General features: G+C 35.1%; 1 protein-coding gene across 6 annotated transcripts in view; it reads right to left on the bottom strand.

Moving 5' to 3' along the window:
• Positions 1-6: 6 nt before the first annotated feature.
• The window catches only part of LOC111874916 (homeobox protein extradenticle), a 592,846-nt gene continuing 577,404 nt past the window's right edge, over positions 7-15,448 (bottom strand). For 3 of the 6 annotated variants that reach the window (XM_023870785.2, XM_023870786.2, XM_023870787.2), the window contains 2 exons: positions 14,559-14,618; positions 6,600-9,556 (listed from right to left, as the gene is read on the bottom strand). In XM_023870785.2, coding sequence (XP_023726553.1) covers positions 9,374-9,556; positions 14,559-14,618 — 243 coding nt within the window. In that variant the 3' untranslated portion in view covers positions 6,600-9,373. Of the gene's footprint in view, positions 1,578-6,599; positions 9,557-10,387; positions 10,415-14,558; positions 14,619-15,448 lie in introns of those variants that run through there. The other 3 variants (XM_023870788.2, XM_033755653.1, XM_023870789.2) reach the window with 3 other exon arrangements.

The following is a 15,448-nucleotide window of genomic DNA, read 5'->3' as shown; positions in this document are numbered from 1 at the left end:
AAAATGCTAAGTGTGCTTAAACAATGTTAAATAATGCACCTTTCTCATGTCATATCAATTCAAATGCTCTGTTGATTATCTTTTATACAAAAAATACATTACTGGATACTTCAGTGTTTCCTATTACAAAACAAAATGGTGTCACAGCTTTCATTCCAACCATGTTCGAGGTTCAAGACACATTAATAATTATTAATCTCTTGGCATCATTTAACTTCATGAAGTTACACTGAACAATCTCTTACATATTCTGGTTCCATTTCAAATTTAACCTTAATATCTTTTGGAATATTAACATCTCACTTTCTAATTTCTGATGTTTAGAAACGTGTGTCTTTGCGTACCACAAAATATACATTCTACAGACAAATTTATATATCACATTAATGCATATTTTATAAAAGAATGAAAGAGTTCAGTTGTTAAAAATATCCAGAATGCTGGAAAATAATACACTGCCAAGAGATTAAGGTTTAATAAAAAGGCATGACAACAAAATAGTTTATAATAATCACTTCTGACATGATAAATTAAACAATGATAAGGCATTCACAGTGTTAGCAATACAGCAGACTACTGCACTCTTTTGTCCTACTTACAAACTACAAGAATAGAATCCCCTAGAACCATCCACATTATACAATATGTAACCAAGAAGTTAGAATTAACTAAAAACCTAGGATGGTTTTTTATGAAAAAGTCATCATTATTCGTAATTAGTACTGTGTTGTCCATTGTGTACTCTTGCTTGCTAATACTAATACATTTCTCAAGAAAAAGACTGGTATAACTACCAAAATTAATTGCACAAGAGATTTCTCTCTTATATTTATGTAGAACATGGCTTTGTGAATACAACTGACATCACAATTCAACTGTGTACTAGTGTGTTGTGAAACAAAATAATTACATACAGTATATGCAATCTTATTTTAATTGTAGTATATAAGTATAGAATATCTATTAATTTTATATTGAAAAATCGTATACATTCTTGGGAGATTTTAGGGTCAGTAAAATTTAATAATGTTCTTGTTTTCTTATAGTGTGTAAGACTTACTATTAATTAAGCATTACAATTACTACAGACCTCACTCAGACTGTTGCAGATAACTGTTTCTTAATATTTTTGAATTCAAGATAATTAATTGAATAAGTCTGAAGAATGTTTCTAAGCACTGTTGACTATGTGTTTTTGAATAATGTTATGGTGCATTTGAGATTTCAGTTTATGAAATAAATAAACTCAAGAATATTATACAGCTTTAATGAAGATGTACAACTACATATTCAAAAGATTTCAGCATTAAATTCAGTTGAAACAATTCTGCTCAGTTAACAATGCTTTTAATCTTAATAACATTTGTAATTTTAACATAAAAGAAAGCATGCAGACAACTGTCAGAATTTGATAGGGGATTCTTAGAAAACATGGAAATCAGTGTTGCCAATGTCTGTATGAGTTCTGTAGAAACTTTATTGACATAGTATACTGTTGTAAGAACCTGAGCTGCCAACCTCTTCCTCCTACTTCACATATTCACAGAAGAAAACTTCTGTCAAGGTGAGTCATCATCCTGCAAGTAGAGGTACTTATTATCCCTTTTTGTTTTTTTCCTGAGAAGCACAATACATACAATACAAATCCTACTTTTTAGGCATCTAGTTGTACCAAAATGGCATCATTAGTCAATCAATAGTATTGTAATTTAATAAACTTTACATATGTCTCTTCCAAATGTAAATGGTTTCTGTTTCAATCAATAAGCTGTAATAGTAAACAATTACTGACATCATAGAAACATTACTTTTAAATAACTGGTATGTGGCTAAGAGGACATTTAATATCTGAAGCAAAGTAACATTTATAGGATCAATATTTTATGTTTTAAAATTCACAGTGAAATTTTTAAATTCAACTTTCCTTTCATTATGGAAGTGACAGTGCTATGTGTAAAGTATACAAGGAAATTATTAATATTTTTCCATCACCAATAATACATAAGAAAGAGTTTTCAGATTTACTCAGATTGTAATGTTACTCAGATTATAATGAAAAAATACAGAGCAGGAGTGCACACAGGACCATGGTGACACTGCTATAAATGAAAGATTTAAACAGCATGCTCTAAATCTAATAAAAATTAACATGCTTCGTTAGAAAATCATCAAATATGAACACAAACTAAAACACATGCCAGTTTAATTGTATAAACTTACATAGGAAAATTTAGTTCTTATATATCCTAAGGTTCTGTAACTCAATTTCCCAACTACAATAAAAATATTGAGAATTTATGCACTACACTGCACTCACACAAAATACTGTTTTGTGGGTATGTTTAGTGATTAATTGCTTTTATTGAGCTCAAGCCCGATTCTAAATGTGGTAGCACAATCTGATGTAAACTCAGTTCTGCAGCTAATTGGATACAACTCTTGCTTCACATTTGGGACATCTGGATTACAAATCTTGGCTCAGAGGTCAGCTGCCTCGACTGAGAATTTTTATGGTTTTCTTTAGTCCTTCCAGTAGAATGCTTGGATGGTGACTCAAAATACATCAGGGCTGCTTCCTTTCATGTCAGTTTAAGCCATCACTCCTAAATCATTCTGCAGTTCCACTCTACATATGTAGGCAGTTGAAAATGTGTCATAAAATACATCAGCAAGTCAATTTGATGCAGTATATTATATAAGTAATGTTCTTATCAACATATTGAAATATTATGCAAAGAGGTAACATTAACAATGGTGGTAGAATTCCTTAGAATCATTAGGGCTATTACTATTTTTATACATGTGATTTGTTCTGTACAGCATTCATATCTCATTAAATACAAAATTCTGCACGAAAATAAAGTACTCATAGGCTCTCATAGAAAAACCAGCCCAATGAATAATCACAGCAGAGCAGATGCACTATTATTTATGAGACAGCATAATAAATATGTTCATTGCATTCTTATTTCATACTTATGAATGAGCAGGGAGGGGAGTGATCATGACTTATCTCAACATAAAGGTAACAGGCCATGAGGCCCATAGGGTTGTGAGACGTCAAGGCTCCCAAAGTTTCTAGACAATCAGTTCACAGATGGCGGTGAGGTTGTCAGCCTTACATGCCGGCCGGCAGACCTTTATCCTCAGGAAGATTCCTGGTACTCATTTCTGTTAGAGGCTCAGTCAAAATCCAAGGCCACCGTATGACTGGAAGGATTAGTTCAATTGAAAAATTCAATTACCTCATCAGGAATCGAACCCGTGATCTTCCGGCTTGTAGCATAGTGCCTCAACCAACTATACTACTGTGTGTCCCCTGACCAATTTCAAGGTACACATAAATTACTACGCCAGGTCACATTTTGGAAGTAAGCAAAGAATCTGGATACTGAACAAACTTTAACAATGATGCCAAACTAAATCATACTTCTCCACCCTTTGTAGGACCTTGTGTGCAAGGGAAGATGTATGGTATGTGAGCACAATGTACACTGTCTCCCAAGGAAAGAAAAAGAGGAAAATGAACTACTTAGTATATTTAAAATAAAATCTCCATGCAGTAATCCAACCAATTAAGAGAAAGAGTGACAGCTAAGTAAGCAAGATAATTATGTTTCCAACAAAGCGTGAATAAAGCTCTTAACTTGATCTCCTGTGCTTTTTCCTTTCTTACGGACTTAAACAAAAATATCAAGATAGCTTTTTGCGGGGATGTTTGTCTTTCACAGTGGACCTGATGGACTATTATATGACAACAACAGGGATATATATATATAAATATTTAAACTATAGTTACACTTCATTAAATTCTGAAACAGCATCATTGATGAAAACTATGACCAGCACATATGCATTTCTTAGTGTAAAACTTGGTTGCAATTCAAAAACAGCTGTCCACAGTAACTACATCCAGGCATTGTAGTTATAAAATTGCCGTATACAGAGAACGTACAACCAAAAGAAAAGATGCCGGAATAATGAATTAAAAGTCAATTCCATTCTCACTGAACTGAAGATAAAATAATAATCATGGCCTTGGCCCGAAAAGGATTTCTAAGCTTCCATATAAATGTGCCATAAATTCCATCATTTAAGAAATGACACAGTAATTGGATCCAAATTCTCAAACTTTGTTCTGGTAAAAACTTTAATTCATTAACAACATATACTGTAAAGACATACTGCCTCCTAGCACTGGTTCCAGCTTGGAAACTGTACATACTAAACTTTCAGTCACATTTAACAAGAGTATTTAACACCTGAATGACTACTGTTGCACTGGAAGATGTCATACATACATTGCTCAAATGTAAACAGGATTCCTAGCTCAGAAGACTTTATCTGTGAGGCTCCTTCAGAAATATATATAAACAAAAACTGCTGAAAAACACTGAAGATCATAATGATGCTTTGTTATAAACAGATTGATTCCCCATTCATAGGGGGTGTGTACACAGTCAAGGATGAAGATGAAAGTAACTGATAAAACTTATGATCAATATACAAATTCCATCACAATATACTAAACAATCAGTGATGCATAAACATCTGGAGACTTCCCAATTCTGATTCAAATCTGACCCAAAGATAGATTCAAGTTCCTATAAACTATGGCCTAGAACCAGAGAAGGGACAACCCTAAATGTATACAAAACTGTGTCTATGAGTAATGCTACAGAAGGACTTGCTATATATGGTCAAATAACTGTAATCTGACCACTCAGCATGTTGATAAATACAATTTTTCACTTCATAGTAATGTAAATAAACATTTGGAAAACCAAAAATGCTAGAAATGAAATGAGTGGAAGCTTTTCAATTGTTGGTATGAAGCTAGTTATTGTTGAAAGCATTATTCTAAATATTATCTCCAGTTCAACTTCACCTGAGATGGAAGATGCTTCAGTAGCATAGAAGCCACTGAGAAGTCATGATCACGTCATCATTTTCTTCTGGTAGTTATTCTTTTAGAACATGGGAAAATGTTCTGAAAACTAGCCATATTTATGTAGGTATTAAAATAGCCATCAATGCCTTTTCAAAGCTAACAATTATGATGAAAATGCCATACTTTGCAGATAAAATGTATTTATGGTCTACATAACAATATTGTTGCATAAGCATAACAACATACATATAACATTTCCTACATTTTCTTTTAAAAATGATTCATTATATATATGAGTGTATGTAAGACACAAACTTGCCTCTGTGCAATACTCAAGAAAAAAATTTGTATATTTTAACCATGCACAGGTTTTTTATTACTTAGCTTAACAAGGACACTGTTCTTTGTAATGCTTAATTACAGTAGAAATGATAAAATAAGTTCTTCACACTATTGATTTAAGCTTGTAGGAAAGAGGATGATGTTTATGTGTACGTATACCAGAGTTATGGACACATCAAGTGCCAAAATTGTTCGTAAACTCTTCGAGTAAATCCTGTTTGCTATAAAACAGCTTGCATGAAGCTATACATACCGTGGCACTGAGTGATGGTGACTTCTGAGATTCAATTTAACTCCAGTAATGCAATATTGAATTCATATTCATAAGATGATTTTCCGACTATATCAGAAGAAATGGGTAAGATGAATTATTAAGTTTATTTCATGAAGAGACAATGCCATTGATTCTTTTTATATCCACCAAATACGAACAGGTTTAACTCAACAGTAAATTTTTGTCTGGAATTAAAAGAAAAGGGACATTGCAAGCAGCCCAATTTTTATAATAATTAAAGAACTTGCAAACAAGTGCAGAATAAAATCTAAAACCAGTATTTCATGGGCATTAGAAAATTTAATCAAGTAATGTTTACTTCTTGCTACTACTGTTTGCAAATGCTAAAATAACTGTAAATGCTGTTTAAATAATATTATATTTAAGCATCCTGTTACACTCTACACAATATATGACATAAATTCCCTCCTAAGTGCAACAATTTATGGCAGTTCTTTCGTCTTGCTTTCTTCTACACTACATGTTTCGGCCGTAAATGGCCATCATCAGGTGTATACTCTCACGTAGCTGCTACACTGCACGTAGTTTAAAATTAAAAAAACACTAGTCTTCCCAATTGTTCATTTCATCATTGCTAAAAGGTTTAGATATATCAGAATCTTCCCCACTGATATCTGTCAGATATGTACAAAAGCTTTGTTAACCTACACACGTCAATTTGATTTTCATAAACTGGCACTTTTAAAATTAAAGATATTAAAACTAAGCAGCGGCATGCACACAGGGAGCCTACACAGAATAATACCTGAACAGTGCTGAAAACAAGAAGTAGCCGCTGCAGCACTATAGACATAGGGCAGGTAACCCTGAGAATTGTAATTTTAAAATTTGGAAAAAAAAGAAAAAAAAATTAAAGAAATTTTTAAAATTGGAATTGAAGATCTGCCAGGTTATGAAAATCAAATTGACGTGTGTAGGTTAACAATGATTTTGTACACAACTGACAGATATCGGCAGGGAAGATCCTGATATATTGAAACCTGTTAGCAACGACGAAATGAACAATTGGGAAGACTAGTGTTTTCTAAATTTTAAACTACCTGCAGTGTAGCAGCTACATGAGTGTATACACCTGATGATGGCCGTTTGCAGCCGAAACATGTAGTGTAGAAGAAAGGAAGACGAAAGAACTAAAATAAATTGCTGCATTTAGGATGGAGTTTATGTCATATATTGCTGTTTAAATAACATTTTATTTTATATAAATTTCTAAAATGGCAGATGTGGTTGTAAACATTGTAAAAATATCAATATAAACAAGAACAGATTTTATGTCTGGAGTCACCACTGGTCAATTTAGATTTTACATGATATAAATACTAGTTGTGCATTAACATACCACTGAACAAACATTTTGCTTCAGGAAAGCAGGTTTTGTAAAGGAAAAAGGTTTCATTTTCCCCTTCATTTACTAACTAGCAAACAAGAAATATCGAAGAGAAAGAAAACATTTCTCACAGAGTATTTTGGGTAATGATTGGACCACCAATGATGTAAAAATGTTAAACCTATATTATACACTCTTACTGTCTGTCCCTCCTTATGTAATCTTCATTTTTGTTTCTCTCTCATGCTGATATTGCTGCAGAAGTAACGGGTATGAAGATCCCTAATCCACTGCATCATTCTCAGAACATTTCATACTAACAGCACTATCCATGAGGTTTTCACAGTTACTTGGATCTGTTTAGTCTTCACAATTGTATGCGGAGCCTTTGAACTTTGGATGTGAACTTCCTTATTCAAACAATATGATTTACTGTAACCACTGGACTGCCATTGCATGTAACTTGATTTCCTCTGCAAGTGATTTGTTGATAGAGGTCCTATATACAGTTAAGATTTAGTTTATTTATCACCCGAATATTTTAAACATATCAAATTAGTGACACTACCACCACCAATATTATATTCATCTGTGTTATGTCTTCACATTATAATTACTTTAAACAAAACTCAGCTAACCTCTGCTCATGAAATACAATTTCTATATTAAAAATATTAACTTAAAATCATGACTCACAGATTTAAGAAACAAATGGTGATTGGGTTTCTATTTTTTTCTGTTACTATTGGTTATAATACAACCTTTACTTAACCTTGAAGCCATGCTACATGTGTGTGTTTAGTGAAATGAAGAATAGAAGAAATAAGGATGCTGCCACATTTACTAAATCTGTACAATCAGTTTTTCTTCTTGGATATCCTTAGTACTAGACAATGATGATGTCTGTGCTGAATCCATGTACTATGCTGACACTTGTATATTCTAACACCATTATGACATAATAGTGGTTCCAAAACTTTTTTAACATGATGCCCCCTTTTGGTTTCACCAAAGCCTCATTTCTCTGCTCAAATTCCTCTTTATTGAAATAAATATAACCCTTTTCATTTGTATATACCACATAGATCATTCTGTGTGATAAACTGACTTGTAATTAGTACCATACCAAAACCACAAGTAAAAAATTACAATTTTTAAAATGGAAATACAGTGTTCTTTATTTAGTAATAAATTATGCCAACAAATATTGGAATATAATTGCTCTACTTTTTTTTAATATCTGGATTAACAATTCTGACAGATATTTACAAAAGAGAGGATTAAATGAAAGAATCATCTAAAAGAATAATTTCAGTTGAATCACACATTAAAAACTCTTTTTCTTTTTATAGCATTATGCTCCCCAGGTTGGTTACACCGTTTCTTATGCCCTTCTAGAAGATGTTATAGAAAGGGGTTTTCTGATGCAGATTAAACTTAAATAAAAAATATTATTTTTGCATAAAATAAATATTTAGAATTACATGAATATATTCCTCTCCTATCTTATGGTAATAAGAATATATGTTGATTGTAATGATGTTTCAACTTTACTCAACTCAACTTAAAGTTACAGACATTCTGATGTATCTTCCAATCTCTGGAGGTACAAGCATCTGCATATTTAGCACATAGAAGACAGTAAATATTTCATATAATCACTCTATGGAAGTACACAGAATAATGCAAAATGTAATCTATACCCAGCATAAATATTTGTGTCCCTCCCTCTGAATGCTTTTCCTTTCCTAATTATAGTCACGCTAATATTATTGCCACATCCTAGGTTTTATTTATCTGCATGGATATATGGAAAATAAAAGAAATGAATGAATGAATTATGGTGGCTTAAATATATCCCTGGTTTGCCATTTTTGAATCTCACAGATTCACTCTCTTACCTAATTGGCTGAGACTATGTTTCACAAGGATTCAGTACAATGACCATCATTTGTTTTGGAAACAATCAATTTCAAGTCAAATAAAACATAAAATGTTAACTCTCGTGTGGTTGAATTTAGTCAAGTTATCTTCCACTTGTCCATGATGTATTTTTCTTTATTTTCTTGTATTCATCATCATTATACAAAGGTTAACTTGTTTTATTTCTGGTGGCAATACTCCATATTTCCCTCTTCAATGCAGTAGTGTTTAGCAGAGCTGGTGTGAGGACTGTCAACTGGCAATTATTTTCTCACAGTTGCAGACATAAGCCAATCATGAATTTAATCTTGTGAGGCTCTCAAGGTTTCATCTTGATACAACCACATAATCAAGCAGTGGCCAGTTTTTATGATTTTCCCTGATGTATAAAATCCTTGAGTACAACTCATCTTGATTTTCCTTTCCCTTCTTCAAGTTTGTATTCTTATTTTCTTCCATTTTATTTTATTGTTCTTTATTTCTATAACAAAGTATTGGCAAACTTAAGGTTGGCTTCAGCATTTCCCTAGCGTGGCTGCTTCCATGACCCACTCTATTCACCCTCTCGTCTGATGCTGCCATCTAGAGGACAGTCCTAGAGTTTCTGTCTTTTGACAGATTCTGGGTCACTGCTGTCACCGCTGTCCTCATCATCTGGGTGCAGGGGTTGAACTGGAGGGAAGTCTGGGATCTGTTCCCGGGGTGGAGGGCCTTGTGGATTCCATCCTCCAGAATTCGGTCGAGGTGGGGAGCCCGACTTGGGTGTAACATGACCACCCTGGAAGGAAAACAGTCTCCGTGATTAAATATAGAAATATGCAATTCCATCCTTCCACATTAAGTTCTTTCAACTGGGATACTCAATTTATGGTACCTGCATGTACAGGCAATGTCCCAATTGGCCTTCTTGATTAATCTGCCTTTTTCTTCCAAGATCTTGAAATCTGCTCTCTGATCTTAAGGTAAGCAGGTATTTGGCAAATGTAACATTTCAGTCCTAGTTATGGCCTGAGCATCCGGTAGCATCAACAACCACAAAATGGGAAGCAACTATTCCTGTGTATTCAATGTGTTCCATTTTACGTTTCATTGATTTTGTAAGGATATAGTATAGATTACCACAATAATGTATGCAGGGAAATTTCTACATAGTATATTTTAACTGTCCAATATATAGGACATATTAAACAGTTGTATATTTTTTATTCCACTGCATAAACTGACCCTTCCATATTACATAAAGCCATAATCCTTCAGTAGACAGGTATTTAAGGTATGAAAAACGACCCCTTGCATGCTAAGATCCTGGAGTTCTTTCCTCTGGCAGGGTGAAGGGGCAGGAAGGCAAAACACTTCCATATACTGCTGAGATCTGGACTGCATGCAAATATATTTTCATGTCTCTAAACACCTCCATGTCAGTATTCAGTCACAGGAATAACTTTAGCTTTATTTACCGTCATTATAAGCCTCTCAGGCATAATTATCTTCTAACATGCATGAAGAGTAACAAGGTCATGTTAACTTTCGTAAGAGAAGTTCATCAAAATAATAAACAGATTCTTACCTCCCAGAAAATATGCCACATCTTCATTTAAAAAATAAATGGTGTTCATGGAGACAATCACTGTTTATTCTGAGAAGAAAATGAACCTCACAAATATATTCTTGCCTGAACACTGATTATGTACTTATTTAATATTACAAGACACACAATTACCATTGCCCTTTAAATAAAACAGTACTCCACAAACATGACTTCTTTCCCACTATCAGGGTATGAGAGAGAAACACCCGAGAAATACTGTGCTATGTAAAATTGACAGATGTTTTAAATTAATACTATGGGAGCAAGAAAAGAATGTGAACATTTATTATTAAAATAAAAAAAATGTATTTGCAATTTTTAATTATTTAATATCATTATCTAACAGACACATAAAAAAACCCGAACTCTTCACGTGACGTTAAAATCCAAATTCAGATTTTGGATGCACCCAGCAAATGAAATTATTTAACCTCCCCAGTTATGATTTAATAGACCTGGTTCCACATATGTTGACTATAAGGAAATCAATTTATGTCAACCACATACATGAACAAACTTCTGTATCCAAAGGTACTAACCTGCTTAGGATTTATAGAATGTAAATAAATTCAATTCAAATTCAATTCAATTCATTAGTAACACATCATATTTTGTTTTGGAATTCCATCGTAAGTTTGAAAATCACCTTGTGGGGTGCTGCAAATGGCAATCTTAATCACCAAGAGATGGCAGGGAAGATTTATTGTCAATGACAGACACACACAAAAGGTGTATGAAAAGAAACATTGGTTTTGAAGGGGCATTATTTCCACAGAAACGTTAAGGGCATGCATTTCTTAAGCACCATAAAGGAAGAGTTCAAAACAACTATTTTGTAGTGAATAACAGTTTACCTACTAAATATTACTGACACCCACCAAAGGTACTAAATAATTTATCGGCCAATTTTTATCTGATTTCTTTTGTAGCTTTTATCATAATTATTTTTCGTCAAAAATGAAACTGCCATTTTTCACAGCGCTTGTGAACCAGTTTCTCGCCTTCACCACTAGGAGCATAGGTAACTAAAATGAAGGCCATGCTGTGTCTGATATATACATTTTATGTAATATTATTTCCTTACCGTCGATCATACATATCCTCAAACTCTACAGGTAAAAATCACTTACCGTTCTTAGATCCTTAGGTTGTCATTCATCCATAATTCAGTGGTATCTGGTTACTATAGAACTGTACAGGTTGTCACTCATCCATAATTCAGTGGTATCTGGTTACTATAGAACTGTACATAATTTTACCTGATAAATGTAGCAGAGGTCCCAGTTCACACATCGGTACTGGTGAAAACGTACATGGCTGCCATACTTATATTACGTACAATTCACTACCAAACTACACTGCATGTTTCATGTATATATATATATATATATATATATTTATTTAATTCAATGCTTACTTCGAAGTCTTATATGAGATGAAGGAGCCGGGATAGGGCAGTTGGTATACCGACTGGCTACGGGCTGGACGACCAAGGGGGCAGGGTTCCAGTCCTGGTAGGGTAACGAATTTTCTCTCCTCCAAGTTGTCCAGACCGGCTCTGGGATCTACCCAGCTTCCTATCCAGTGGGTACCCAGGGCTCTTTCCCCGAGGTTAATGACCACACACCTCCAGCTAGTGTCGACATCAGGAAAAAATGAATCTATACATCTACTCCCCCATACGCCTTCATGGCAGAGTGCTCAATTAGTTAGGCACAGGGACAACTTTACCTTATATGAGATGAATGAATGGAAAGGCGAGGCAAAGTTCCTATCTTTGTTCCAACCCTGAAATGTGCCCCAACAGATGTTACTAGACATGTAATATCTTCTAATATAGTCTCACATTATGTGGGGGCATGCAGTAGCATACTTGGTTGAGGCATTATACTACAAGCTGAAAGGTCGCGGGTTCAATTCCTTCTGAGTTCACTCGATTTTTCAATTGACCTAATCCTTCCAGCCACACTAACTATGGCCCTGGGGTCGACTCAGCCTCTAAAAGAAATGAGTACCAAGAATCTTCCTGGAGGTAAAGGGCGGCTGACGCGTAAGACTGACGTCACCGTCATCTGTGCCAACTGTCTAGAGAAAGTGTGGGGGCCTCGATGTCTCACAACCCTATGGGCCTTCCTGGCCTGATACAGGGATAGCTTTAACTTTACCTTATTTTATAGTATAAATAGCACTTAAGTTTAGTTAATAAATTTTGGCGTTTCATCATATAATTTAACAATAGGATATTCCTGTGCTCTATATACAGTACAACAAAAAATGTGACGCAAAGTACTAGATCTCCAGTGACTGCTTCAACAGAAAAGTATGAACGTCACCGAGTTATACAGGCGGGAAAAGGTCGCGCCATAGCTCAAGCGGTCAGTCGCTTGCTTCCCACTGCGGCGGCCCGGGTTCGATCCCGGGTCTGGTCAAATGGGATTTGTGGTGGACAAAGTGGCGCTGGGGCGGGTTTTCTCCGAGTGCTTCGGTTTCCCTTGCCAATCTTCGTTCCACCAAATTCTCCATCATCATAACCTCCTAGGGTAGGCTACAATAGGCCAATCAGTGTCCGCCGTGCCGAGCGGACCCAGTTGGACTCCACCCCCCCCTAAGCGAATTAAAAAAAATTATACAGGAGGGACATGACTAAAATGTTATTACGGTGGCGAACAAACGCCAAGTTTTACACTATCCTGAGCGTAGATTTAATCCTGCATGTATATTCTGTGTTTTAGTACAACAGACTTACTTGCAGAGATTATTTCATTTTAAATAGACGAGACTGAAATTATCTGAAAACACAGTTTAAATCCTTCCATCCTTTTGTTATTTCATTCCCTGTGACGGTGGGTAAACATGGTATTTAAATAATGTAAAATCCAACGTCATTATATATTGTGGTACTAACTGACTCACTCACTCACCGACTCCATGATGCAGGACCTTTCTTGAAAAACTGATGCTGACTCGGTGATCATCTAATGTGCTCGACTTACAGAACCCAGAATTTCATTACCCTGTTCACTGCAATACATCCCGTTTGTCGAAGAAGAATTTTATTATTATTATCCTCCTACCCACGCCTCGCTCTCCCCTGGTTGTCTTTTCCTTCCAGGTTTTCAGACCAACATTTTATATGCTATGAATTTGTCATTACCGCGGGTGTTAAATGACACGCCCTTAATAATGTCCTTGATTTGTTCATCCCAATAATATTACAGCGGGGGCACGCGGCAGTGTAGTTGGTTGAGGCACTATGCTACAAGTCGGAAGGTCGCGGGTTCGATTCCTGATGAGGTCATTGGATTTTTCAATTGACCTAATCCTTCCAGCCGCACTGTGGTCCTGGGGTCGACTCAGACTCTAACAGAAAGGAGTACCAGGAATNGGGGGGGGGGGGGGGGGGTTAAGGGCGGCCGGCACGTAAAGCTGACAACCTCACCACCTTCTGTGAGCCAATTGTCTAGAAAATGTGTGAGCTTCGACGTCTCACATCCCTATGGGTCTCCACGGCCTGTTACATGGATACCTTTACTATTTTAATAACATTACAGAGAAGATTAAATATTACGGAGAACGCAATTAAGTCATGATCTTCGTCCTCCTATTACCTCTCTCTTACGTCCAGACATTCTCTTCAGCAAGCATCAAAACATGCATTAAAGAAATAAATTTTTATTCCCTGACACAAGAAGAAAATGTCAATAAAAATTAAATTATTTGAAAGGAAAATTTTGTGGATGCATATGTGAAGACGTTACTCAGCATTCCCCAAGACAACCATACTACTGGTTACTTCTACGCTGCTCAGGAAATAAATATCAGGGAGTGACACAAGTGAATTTTGTAACTAAGACCAAAGAGAGGAGTGAAACCAGTAGCCAATAAAACATTAAAACGTTCACATAGGCCATGTCAAAATTTTATGTAAAATACAATGTACTCTTTTTAGAAGAGCAACATAAACATACGTAACTGTGACACGAATATTGTGAAACTAGGTGCAAAAGTCGCTTGCTGACCCCCCCCCCCCCAAAAAAAAAGTTTATAAAAATTATTAATCTCACCTTTTTAGTAGCACATTCTGTTCCACACTACGAACTAACATGAAGTATACCTACAACCCATACACGAATAAATATCTCACATGTTACATATGAAACGCCCTAATTCGTACAAGGTGTTTTTAGCCTACCTTGTAAAGCAACGATTGTGATCCAGTTACTGGTTCATCCTTTATTAGAAGCCGGGAGGCCTGGTCAACAAATAATTTAAAAATTAATTTTGTATAATAAATCCCAAAACTATAATTCTGTTCATTTCATAACATAAAATTAGTATGCAAAAGAGGTGGGAGTAATTTAATTTGAATCAGGATATACATCTGTAACATTCGAAAATCCACAACGTCAATTTATCCCCTTACATCACAACTGTACACCAGGTTCTCCAATTAACGGAAAACTAATTTGTATAAATAAAAATCCAAATTGTTTCAAATCCACTTGTACGAAACAGAACATTCTAGAAGTTAAAGAACATGTATAAACCCATATTACATGAAGAATTCACCGGTATCGATGAGAAAAACGAAATTACTCCCAACTCCATTAATGACTGTAAGCAACCAATAATGTTTTTGTAAAGTTGTACTCAGTTTTTAAATTTAGAACTACAAAGTTTATACTAAACGTCTAAAACGTGTTCTGCTATTTATACTCCTTCGTGTTACAAAATAAACATTTCAAGTTGCACATAACTTTAAACAATATACTGAGACTACAAAATAGGCAAACTAAATAAATCCACTATTATCTTCGGATGCATTTGTTCTCTTATTTGGGAAGATGTTAAATGTGTCCTAGGTAATAGAATAGAAACGACTAGGATTGAGGAAGCAGATTTGAATAGAACTACTGACACAGCCACAGCAATTCGTTTCAAGATTGCTACAAGCTCTAACGAATTACCAGTTACACGCGTAGGATCGAATACAATAGTCTACCAGGGAATATAGCACATTTTTCCTCGAGTACGTACTTCAGCCTTCCCATGTCACTTCTCGTTTTACAGAACCCCCCCCCC

This window comes from Cryptotermes secundus, unplaced genomic scaffold (assembly GCF_002891405.2).
Source record: "Cryptotermes secundus unplaced genomic scaffold, Csec_1.0 scaffold595, whole genome shotgun sequence".
NCBI lineage: Eukaryota > Metazoa > Arthropoda > Insecta > Blattodea > Kalotermitidae > Cryptotermes > Cryptotermes secundus.
Note: the sequence above shows the minus strand (reverse complement) of the source record. Positions and strands in the feature narration are given on the sequence as shown.